Source organism: Lagopus leucura, unplaced genomic scaffold, assembly GCF_019238085.1.
Source record: "Lagopus leucura isolate 7727_CA_CO unplaced genomic scaffold, USGS_WTPT01 Super-Scaffold_100055, whole genome shotgun sequence".
Classification (NCBI taxonomy): domain Eukaryota; kingdom Metazoa; phylum Chordata; class Aves; order Galliformes; family Phasianidae; genus Lagopus; species Lagopus leucura.
Genome location: NW_024962301.1, coordinates 1,152,094 through 1,164,320, shown reverse-complemented (window position 1 = coordinate 1,164,320; position 12,227 = coordinate 1,152,094). Strand labels below are relative to the sequence as shown.

The 12,227-nt window shown below is 44.2% G+C and overlaps 1 protein-coding gene across 1 annotated transcript in view; it reads right to left on the bottom strand.

Annotated features, from left to right (window-relative positions):
- The window catches only part of FBXW8 (F-box and WD repeat domain containing 8), a 45,430-nt gene that overhangs the window by 12,263 nt on the left and 20,940 nt on the right, over window positions 1–12,227 (bottom strand). The window contains exons 5-7 of the mRNA XM_042886212.1: window positions 11,167–11,324; window positions 5,166–5,362; window positions 3,956–4,165 (exon numbers count right to left, since the gene is read on the bottom strand). Coding sequence (XP_042742146.1) covers window positions 3,956–4,165; window positions 5,166–5,362; window positions 11,167–11,324 — 565 coding nt within the window. The remainder of the gene's footprint in view (window positions 1–3,955; window positions 4,166–5,165; window positions 5,363–11,166; window positions 11,325–12,227) is intronic.

Genomic DNA, 12,227 nt, shown 5'->3' with positions numbered 1-12,227 from the left:
TGGGTTTGTGGTGCTGACAGATGTCTGCGAGGACCTGCGGTGAGAGCACCGGGCTCATTTAACTCATGGCTGAAGTCTGATGTAAGAGTTCAGGTATCCAGAGATGAAAGTCAAGTCACCACCCACCACGACACAAGCAGCAGCCTGGAAGCGCTCCTTCCCTAAGCCAAGGAGAGGGCAGGTGAAGGGAAGGCAAAGTAGTTCTTAAAAATGGAATGAATGGCTTTGGTTTCATAGATCAGCACCTGGGATAAACATGGCACATCCCAGCAGCTCTGTTTGCAGAAGCAGAGACAATCGCCACCAAAGAAGCCGTGCCAATTTTGAGGTATTCACACTGATGTGTGAATAGGAAAAAAACCCAACCTGAATGTCATTAACATCAGCCAGGAGAAAAGAGCTTTATTTGTCAAGCTGCAAAATGATTCTTGGTCATTTGCAAGCAGAGAGAAACCAAGATGGATTATTGTTACTTTTCGGTGAGACAGAGGTTAAGTGACATATCCTGCAAAATTTAGGCAAAGAAAACTCCTGCCCTCTCAGCAGGCTGTGCTCCTCACAGAGCCTGACTGGTGGGCACATCCCTCCTGTCCCCTTCAGTCCACAGCAACTGAGGACAACAAGAGTTTGGAAAGATGAGCGCACTGAAAGTGCTTACAGGATTTGGGCTGGCTAAGAAAACTGAAAAGCACTCACAGAAAACTGAAATCTCCAGAACTGGAGCCATTATGACACCAGAAGAGTCCACATAAGATCACTGGTGCCCAAAGAAAAGGAATTCACCTACAAGAGGGTAAAGATGTAAAGGTTTACATGGAATATGTGTGACCTAAAAACATCATCCAAGGGAAACTAAACTATGAGATTCAACTGACAGGGTTTTTTTTACAACTTCTGGTTTTTATTTTTTTTTATTCACATAACACCAGTTCAGACAAACTGACATTAGCAGGCAGCTGAAGAACTCTGCAGAAATGTTAAATACAGGTGCACAAAGAGGCAGCGTTTCCATGGCTGATGAGAAGAGACAGGTGATACTGAGCAGCATCCATCAGCACAAGCCAATCATCAGCCCAGAGCAGATGAAAACATGACAGCAGAACAAACAGCTCCAGAGCGCTGCTCTCAGCACACCTCCCTGCAGGCTGTGACATGGGGGCCCCAAAGCCACGCTGCCCTCCTCCCACCCTCATCCATCCGGTCTGAAATAATGGTGAAGGTTGTGCAAAAATAAAATCCTGCCACGATGACAGAAGGTAATTAACAAGAATTGCTGAAAACATGAAATGATTTCAGCTAAGCTTCAAATGCGGGAGAATAACTCCACCAGGAGATTAAAGCACCATTGCATCTCACTGAACTAACTCACAAGTAGGACAAGTGGGCTTCTCATGGAGTCCAGACTTACGTGATGGAAGTTCCATGCAGGGAAGCTTATCAGTATACAAAGTATAAGAACAGCTTCACTCCATCAGCGAGATACACGCACCAGAAATCTGATCACAGAGTTAATCCTTACTGCCCAATTCAGATATCCTGTCATGAACAGCACCAGAACTACCCCTAGATTAAAACTATGGATGCCTGTGGAGTTAGGAAATAGTTTCACACACAGTGTGCAAACAGGTGAGCAGCAGAGCTCTCCCAGCAGCTCAACATGGGGTAACGTGCAGTCTGTGCAGCACCAGCCTGCAGTACATCGCCTGCTCTGTACTGTTACCCACCCATAAGCCAAGGGGGGAACAGAGGCCTCTGTGTTTGGATTTGGTACTTAAGGAAAACAATGCACTGCACTTTAATATAGCTGAAACATCCCTAAATAAAGAAGTTCCTGTTAGCTCAATGGTTTTAAAAAAAAAAAAAGGGTTTGAGGAGCACTCATAACTTTCGATATGCACCATCCTCAGGCTGACAGATGCTTACTGAGGTGGGAGGTGAACTTTCTCCCACAGATGAAGCATTGCTGTTCCTCCCTTCTCCTGCACAGATGTCTATCATCTAACAAGAGGTAAGCCTATGCTGTGGATTTCATGTTTTTCTCCTTTCCAACATAAAAGTGCCTACAAAATGTATGCCTCAGATCTCTGCTCTGCTGTCAGATTTGGTTAAAATTAGACAATGATTAAAAAAAAAAGAGGGACAGAAACGATTTCCCTGCCTGCACTGCCTTCAGAAAGCAGGTTACCACTCAGTAATGTTAGGCTCATGCGCCGACACTCAACAAGAAAAAAAACCCTCAGGAAAAACAAAGAGAACCCAAACAGAGAGGCAACAGCTTTTCTAGCACAGCAACACAGCCAGCAGCAAATGGGGTTGGAATTCTCCACGAGCAGGTTTTGGAGATCAAAAGCTCTCCTCAAGACAGATTGTCAACTCATGACCGGCATAATCAACCAATGCAAAGTCCCTTCACGTCTGCGAGAGGTGAGCAATTATCATCAGAGACATTAGTAATTAATTTCCGGTGTGATGTCAGCTGCTGCAGCAATGCCAAGCACGTGTCCTTGTCAAGCACGGCCCGGCCGTCTGGGCAGCAGCAGCCCCATCTCCTGATTAGGATGTGGGCTGATGTGCTGCTGAATGCAAGCTGCCACCAAGCACTGCAGGGCTAAAGGAGATGTGTCCGGCTGTAGCTATGGAGATTTCTCTGCTCCTTATGAGGCACAAAGATGACCGCCATTGTAATGTAAATGAGGCAGTTTTACCTTCTAACCTCCCACCTCTGTAGGGAAAAGAATTGGATTAGGACAGCAAAGGAATTAAGAAAGATGGCACAGCCTCGCAGCACCTCCCATCCCTACAGGTGTTTATGGTGGGCTCTGCATTTCCCCGGGAACATGAACTTTGTGGGGAATCAGATGATGCTGGTGGAGAGATTTATCCCTAACAAAGTAGTCCTAAATAAAGCCTTGTTTCAGTCACTTGCCAAAGAAAACAGTGCTCTTGTGCAGACCACAGCTCCTACCTTCTGGATGTTCACCTCTACCTGCCCAGGCACTCCTCTTCCACTCAGCTGATGGCCTGTTGTATGCTGCAGCACAACCACAAACATAACAGACTTAAGCAATGGGCAAGTTAGGCAAGATGCAGGAAAGGGATGGAAACACTTAAGCAACTGGAAGGAGGTCTGCCTGCAGCCTGCTCCCTGCCCTGGAGAGGTGAACCAAGGTGGAAGGGTTGCACCCAGGAGCATGTTTCTGAGCCAGAAAGATATACAGTTCTTTCTGTTACCTTCTGGGATGCAAGAGCCCAAGAACAGCCCATCCTGAAAGCAGAGAAGTTTGAGAACAGCTGCATTAAAACAATGCCTCAGCCACGAGTCTGTAGCAGTTACTAAATGAACGCAGTTTCCATCTACCTTGCGCTGCCAAGATGTGCTGATGAAATATCTGACTGGGTCACAGAGGCTTCAAACCTACGACCAGCATGGAGCTTCCTCTAATGCAGCAGCAGCACCAGTCTCACTGGTTTAGAAGTAACTCAGCTCAAACACTCAAGTGTACACACTGAAAAAAGCCTCCTCCCAGAACTGCGCATCAGCACACGCAGGGCTCGGCACACTGCTCAGGATGCCCTCACTACAAAGGCTGGAGAGTGTATTTTTTGTTTCTTTGTTTGGAGAGGTTGTTTATTTTATTTTTTCTGGTTTTGGATTGTTTTCTTCTTGGTTTTGTTTTTTTTGAGACTAGTTCCCCCTAGAGGACCACTGGTGCAGCATACAGCTGGTACTGAGGAGCAGAGAGCGCAAAGCAGTTACACAGTGAACGCAGTTAGCTGAACAGTAACCCCTTCAGCTTACTGTAAGAAATCAGCAACACATTACTGTACTTAAAAGTGTTTTCCATCTACTGCCACCCAAAAAAAAAAAAAAAAGCTCAGTAGTAGAGAGGAAAATGATCCTTAGCAGAATTTTTCATGACACAAGCGCAAAAACACAACAGAAAGCATTAAATACCTGGTTGGGCTCATTCAGTATCCAGCCAAAGCCTTTGACCCCAAAGGCTGCTTCATGAGCAGAGACATCAAGACACGTGACAGGCTGACCATAGACAGAATGAAGGATTTTCCCAGGGTCTTCTCCTTTCAGCAGATAGACAACATCTTCTGCAGCTGCTACTGCCACCGGACTGTCCCAGACCTCTGGAACCAGATGAAGGAAGTTCACCTAAAAAGAGCAGACTTCATTTTTATTGCAGACAAAAACTGTTTCAAATCACTGCTGCGATATGTTAAACTAACAAGCTACTGATGCACAGGTTACCCGTGATCTTGAATCATCCCAGTTACAAATTACTTTCAGATGAAGTCTGAGCATCAACTTTATTTCAGAATATCTGCAAATTTAGCTCCTGTGATGGAACACAGCTTACAGACAGCATGGATCCAACTACAAGGGAGAGAGTGCTGTTTTAACACTGTTACTAGGAACATTCTTCAAACGTTTGGGGATTTTGTCTATTTTTAAGTACTGTAGGACTGGCAGATTTGAAAGAGGGGATGAATCAGGAATGGTTTAAATTGACTTCATACCCATTAGCTGCGCAGTTGATTTCCTGCAAAAGAAAAGTTGCAAGGCTCCATTTTTTTCTTACACAATTCCTTCCCCATTTCAAAAAGGGTTGACACACTGAGCCATAATAAAACTTCAGAGAACGGGATCGCTCTTGGTTTTTAATTAAAACAGCCACAAAAGTTCAGTGACAGAAGGTGCAACCTGAAGGAGCTGCACAACTAGTTACAGCTTCACAAGTGATACTATTAGCTCGTCTGCAATATCCTGCCTCAGAATTAATCAGATAGCATTCATCTGGAATGAGACCTCGAGTTTTAGCTCCAACTCTATGCGAGAAAACTGATTTACAAGATGAGCCAACTTAGCTTAATGTTGACAAAAAAAAAAATAATTGATAACAGCCAACCTCCTGCACCATATGGACTTCTGTTCATTTTCACTTGTAGCTTAAGCCAGCACTGCACCCTTGCTCCTCAATAATGAAAGGTCCATCCATTAACCTGCTACAGAATCACTGCCTCTATCTGATAGTGCCGTTATCCAGCTCACACAACACTCCTGTAAGATTTTTAAAAGATCCCTCTTAACCATACCAAAAATAATTAGTAGATCACGAGCTCCTGGAATGAAGCTGGGCAATCTGGAGACTCACCAACTTCTGGATTTCGAATGTTCCTGTAGTTTGCCAGAATCCCCTGTCATCAGGGCTTTCCACCTTGACCTCTAAGCCAGATGCTGTTGCTACTGTTGCACCCTTGGAACCCAGAGCTAAAGCCTGTATCCTCTGGTTATGCTGGTAGCGATGGATTGGCTCGCGCCCCACCATCAGGCTCCAAACACTCACAGTACCTGCATACAAACACAAAGCAAACACACGTGAGAATTTAAGGAAATCTTGTAAGATCAGCTGAAGATGCAAGCTTATAAATGTTCTAACAAAAACGGTATGCGTGCATATGGGAAAGAGACTCTAGAGCATGGGACCAGAATTTCAGCACAGAGGTTCAGAAGGAACTTTCCAAAATGATGGGTACAGGCGCTCGAGGCTGTGCTGCTCTCTGCAATTCCCAAGCTTAGTTTTCAGGTAACTCTGGTATCTGCCTCGAGGAAGACTGCTTGACTTCTCTCCTACACTTGGAGAAGACTGGACCTAAACCTCTGATGATTGGACTTGATCATGTCTGAGGTTTTTTCCAACCTTCATGATTCTGTGGTGCTGTGATTCCTAAATTCTTCTTACACTGAAGTAACACGAGCACAGCGAGGAAGAAAAACGTGAAGCTCTGACACACAGCAGTCAGGCCACAGACATTAACACCATTCCTAACAGTCCGCAGCAAAACTCTGAACAGTGACACTCTGGAAAACAGAGTTCAAAGCTTTCAGAAAGCCAAAGAATGCAAACCTCAAAGAATACAGGCGTGCAAGTCAAGAGAAAATGCATTTGCAATTGCAGATTTTCCTTGCACAGATCACCAATACTCTATTTAAAAGCATGGTACATTAAAGCAGTAATCTGAATAAGAGCAACCTGAAGCAATTAGGAGCGTATTACAGAGCAGAAGGGCCAGACAGAATTGGAGACTCCCAGGCCACCTTTGCACTGAATTAACAGAGAAGCAATCTTCAGACATGACAAGAGGAGCGGGGCAGGAGAAGCCTTCTTCCTACGTGAGCATGCCCATTAATGATGAAATGATTAATGACAGCTCTTCCTTCAAAAGGAGACATAAAAGCTCTGACAGACAGCTGCGGACGGGCACCAACGCCAGTTTGCAAACACTCCTCCCGTGTCCCAGAGGAGGTGAAGCAAGAGTGTGGTAATGAAACTGCACAGAGCAAAATGGTATCTAAATGAGTTTAAATTGATTTATGTTTGCTTTTGTAAAGATTATTTGGTATCTGGAAAGTGCTACCAATGTGAAATAATGCAGATAATCCTTAAGATCCCCATCTAATGGCACTCCCACTGAATATTTATATTCCTCGCCATGGGAACGTGCACCATAATGGGGACCATTTTTGTTTTATTAGGGATGCATATTTAAATTAATCTGCTATTTGCCTAAACAATTAGCTGCCTCTGTTTGTTCACACAAAGCCAAAACTGCAATTAGGCTTCCATCAAAGAGATAAGTCCCGACTCAAACTGTCCCGATGGAGTCGTAAGGGCTGCGAGCAGAACTTCCCAAAATTACTTCTTAGCATAATGGTAATTATGTTAATTGCTTGAAAGGTAAATAACCACTGAGCTGGTTTTGAGCAACACACCACTGGCCCGCAGCACGCACACAGAGCTGTAGGGAGAGCTGGCATTTAGGGGTCTGCTCCCCAAAGCAGGCAGCAAATCCACTGCCACTGCATCTCAAATGAGAGGACAGAGCAAGCACACTGTGCAATAATGCAGTCTGTTCAAGGCAGGTATGCAGCTTTTCACCAAATGTGTGACAGTCATCTCTTCCAGAACACCTGAAAGCTTCACAATACGGTGTTTGCAGCAGCTGATGCACAATATGGTGTGAAAATATCTTCAGCACCACCAAAAAGCAACTGACTTGTAAGGTCACAAGTCAACACAAGGAGTGAAAAGAATGCAAATGGAATGCAAAGAGAAATACCACTTTATTTCATTGGGATGAACCACTACTTCAGCATGAACAACAACTACACTGGAAAAGCAAACACTCCACTGTATTTATCAGGAGATAAAATTGCTACTACTTCTAGAAGCGCCACTTAGCAGCATTCTCTACTCTGCTTTTCATTGCATAGAAAGCAAAATGTATTTATTAGCATGTAACTCTTTGCAACAGTTAATCTCGTTTGTGCAATAGCACAAAAATATCACCATTACAGTTGAAGATATCAGTATGGCAACACAGGAAAAATTAGGCTTAAGATTTACCAGTGCAGATGAGATCACTGCTTTACATAGTCTATCTTCCTGTCTCCAGCACTCTCTAGTACTTCATTCCCAAAGCAGAAATCTTTGCTAAGGTGAAGTTAAGGCTGCAAACACATGCGTGTTTTCTTTTTTCTTTTTTTTTTTTTTTTTTGAGTACTGAAAGCCATTAAATTAAAGTTATACGTAATAATTTCACAGCAGGCTGAAATCTGCATGGCAACTGTGTTTATATTAAGTGAACTCCAACAATAACTCCTGGAATTTGGACTTTGCAGAGCTTTGTCTTGGCTCAGGAAATGAGTTAATTGCAAGAGGCTGCTGAAAATGGTACAATTGCAGACACTTGACATTACTGGTCTTCCTATTTGTCACTTTAGCCCAGGTTGTACAAAGGATGTAGGCTTGTAACGCACCCAATATACTGCTGAAATGTGGTCTGGGGAAAGGTCCAGTTATCACAGCTGACTATGCTGCAGGATATTTGGGTAACACATTTAACCATGGCTCTATTATACCTCACACAACGCACTGCTGACATACTGTAGTCCATTCCAGCAAACATCAGCAGCACTGCATACATGCCTGCTGTCACAAAGGAGGGCTGGGGTCATTCCTCAGTAATGGGGCAGCCTCCAGTACAGCTCCTCATATCTGGGAGCACAACGGCACCCTGCAAAAGCAGCTGCGTGACTTGGGAGGCAGTCATCCCTGGCCTGGAGGTGAAATCACACCCCATGGAGCCAAATCCACGGACACCTGTACACATCTCTCAGGAATAAATGTAAATGTACACCTATAGATACATGCTTTGTTTAAAGAACAAACAAAGAAACCTCAATCAAAAGAAAAAAACAACCCCCAAGCCCAATAACTTTCCTTAATTTGAGGCAGCCTGCCTCCTGCTGTAGTTTTGCCTAGCTCTCCATAGTGCTTGGAGGAAGACTCCCATCACATCACTCCATTTCTGCATCTGCAAGCAGGGCACGGAAGGGACAACGCCTGCAAGCAGTGCTAAGGGCACCAGAACGGACAAGACAGCAGATTCCCTGTCCCAGAAAGCACTGCCAAAATTCCCCTCCTAAAGGCTGCCAAGAAGCGAGCCGACTTCCAATCCTTGCAGAAAGCACCCTTCTCTGCCCCAAGGTGCTGCTGTGCGACTTGAGAAGTGCCACCAACTCTCCCCATAGGTCTTAAAGAGCTGCTGTGAACAGGAGCAGTGCTGCATCACCCTGCCATGCCTACACGAGTATGTAGCACTGCATTTAAAACCAAGAAAGCCACCACCCAACCACTTTTCTTGTTGCAGCACTTTGTTTTCAAGTCGAACTATGAGACTCTGGAGGGTGGAGGGCTGATGGCTAAAGTAGACCGCTGCTTCCCAAAGCTGTGGCTCACAGCCAAAGGCAGGCAAGCATGGAGCAGATGGAGTCCTGGCAAGGCCCCGACTGTCCCTGCATTAGCAGCATCTGCTCATTACCCAGAACCCTCGCCTGCTTTATCTAATGCTCCAGGAAAAGCATTTTGATTTGATTCATTTCAGTTCGGTAACGTGCAACACAATTAGTGGTAAAATCAAACTGGAGGGCTGCCAGTGCTGACAATAGGAAACAAGGCAGAAGAAATATGAGGCCAGTGGGTTGGAATTCAAAAATCACAACTGTGGATCGAGTTGCCAAGTCCCACTGCCCCAGGTGTACATGCAGTACCCCCACCGAGCACTGGCACGAGCAGAAGGAACTTCATTTTCTCCCTGTACTTTTTTCCCCTCCTTTCCCTCTCCTTGCAGCTTGTTCCACAGAGGCCGACACTGTCGGAAACATTCACCGAAAGCCACAATTCAATTTTTCTTTAGTGCCATCACAGAGATGCAATTCACTTTGGATGCAGGCATCCTGGTAAGACAGCCTTTCCTCGCTGCACCTCACATGCCTTGGGAAGTGCTCTCTCCTGCAGAAGCGCAGAGCAGCGCTGTGAGGCAGGCATGGTGCGAGCAGGATCTGCCTGTTAGCTCTTCCCTGTGATCAGATGCCAAGGACATCGCTGCGTGAGCTCTGTTGAACTGGGAGAAACTGATGTTATCTGCACAAGTCTGCTAGCCAGGGATTCGACAGAGAAGTCTAGACTCTCTCTGCCTGACAGCACTACCTCCAACACTAGCAGATGGTTTCTCTCCGTTAGTCAAACTTACAAACAAAGAGAAAAGGGAGCTGGAAGAGTACAACAAAGAACAATCAAACACATTATCTTCAAAGTCATCCCCCCCCCCCCAATCCCCTCCTCCCAAGTTTAAAATAATTCTCTCCATCAAACTGTAAATATGTGCTTTCAGATTCGAGTTGGTAAACATTTCTAAAAACAGTATTTATAATTCCCTGTTCACATAGAAACTAATCTATTCTGACCAGGATTCTCAAATCAGAGTAACTGCCATATCACAGAGCCCATTAAAATTTCCACCCAAAAGAATACGACGCTGAGCTTTATGCAAACTAGTGCAGTCACAGCACACGCAGGGCCGACAACAAGGAATCTGACAGGAAAAAAACCTGGAAAGATTATTAGATTAGTCAGTGGGAGACTAGAAAGCAAACAAAAGAGCCTCTGGTATATTCACTGTTTGGCACACTGGACAAAAAAGTCAACAGTTAAAACCATCACTGTTATAATTTCCTATGACTTGAGTAAATAGCAGTCATGTTTTGTAATACCAGGCTCACTGTTGTCATAAAACGTTGCCTATCAATAATTTTTAGCCACGGAAAATGGAAACAGCACAATCCAGATTAGAAAAACCACTAAAAATGTTCATTATTTTTAACACTTACTTTCAGATACAAAGCATATAATTTACTTATAAAATAAAAGGATTAGCTATTTTGTTTTGGACATCCCATCTCTGGCTTTGCTTCCACACGCAAAGTGCCAGGACCAGAGATGATACACATACAGCACTCCTTAACTTAAAAAGAAACAGTCAAAAAAATCCTCTTTATTCACACTCGAGGAGAAGTTTAAGTACCAAATCACACAGTCTAAAGAAAGCTGCCAGGAGCCGAGTCCTGCCTGGGTTCTTCAACTTAGGACCCCAAGTGTCAAGCACTGTTCAAACCCAGTTTTTTTAATTGCTATTCCCATGTCCAGTAGATGCATAGTTGGTCCCTGGCTCTTGACAGCCATTATATTTAAGCACATTTAAAACAATGTGTATAAAGCAGGATTTCATTAGTTTCATTAAATATTAGGGCACAGTTTTCATTTCTCTATATCAAAGTATGAAACTCAATAATGCAAACCAATACTTCAGCTACATCCCTGTGTAGCACACGGATGCACAAGGGAGCACGCAGCCTCATCAGACATGCAAGTTTACCACTATTCCCATTACAAAGCCTCACAGTACCCTCAGGGAGTTTTGGACAGAGGAGAATGGCAGTGGAAGAATATTTAATATTTTTTATAGCAAAACAAGTTATTTGCTTAAGATAGTTTGGCTGGACTTCAGCCTGGCACTCAAGCTTTGTGTAGCAGTTCCAGTAGGAATTAAACATCAGTTTTAATGGGTGCTATGTTCCAATGCCTCCTAATGCATTTAGGGTTATTGGCCAACTTTCTCACATAAAAGCAAGAGTGTGTGTGTGTGTATATACAGGATTATGGGCACACAAAAAGCTGAGCACAGCTGCTTCATTTTTATAAAGCTTTTTTTTTTTTCCTCCCCTAAATAGGGAGGAGAGTTGTGGTTACTTACCATCCTCGTAAGCTGCTACAGCCAGAGAGCTGTTTATCCTCACAAAGGAGACATGTGGCTGAGGTCCAGCATCACCAGGACCCTGCACTGGTTCCAGGATGGGGGCTGTGTAGTCCCAGGTGCGCGTGTCCCACAACCTCACTTCCCCCGATGTGTATCTGGAAAAGAAAGCTTTTATTCGTTCCAAAAACATCTGAAAAGAGGTAGCTGCAAGGGAACAGAGCGAGAATGAGAAGGTCTGAAAACTCGATGCCGTTCACAGTTCCTGGACGGATTCTCCCCACATCAAATCCTACCAACTTTGTTCATTTTATTCCCATTTACTGAATGCAGCAGCAAGTCTACTAACACAGGCAAGCTGGGGCTTTGGGGACACCACTGGGCTACCATGGGTTACCAACTATCGGGGCTAGCTTTACAGATAAAATGCAAGAGGAGCAGGGCTCCAGGAAAAATAAACTTATCAGCAATGAGTGTCAATTACATCACAGCAAAACTCCAATCTGTTTCCTTCTGGTCTTTAAAAACGCTGTGGTGGTGCCAGAGAACGGCTGTTTAATCAGAGTATTTATGTACACACGTACAAGCATTCACACGCATCCATCCATCCAACCTGCCGCCCTGTAGAGAAATAAGCTTCCTAATGCCTCATCAACACATCCGAGTTGCCTACATCTCTGAAGACTAATTAATTTATTCACAGGATTAAGTGTCATCTTTAGAATTAGAGCAGTGCTTCCTTCCTCGCAGAGGACTCTCTTACACTGTAGTTTTTCTGATGTTTTGCTAACACCAGACACACTACAGTTTGCAAAAGAGAAAAAAAATAGGAATCAGCTTCTCAAATGACACTGAATACATGTAACGGGAGGAAGGCTGTAACACAACAACACAAGAACTGTTCTGTGTCACCTCTGCTGCGCCACAATGTACTATTAATTGAAAAAAATATCAGTCCAGCGTCTTGCAGGCAAGATTGAGAAGTAACTCCCCATACGTCTGACCAAAAATATGGTCAATTTGGAGCAGATCTACAGTTATTAAGTTTCAACAGAACTATG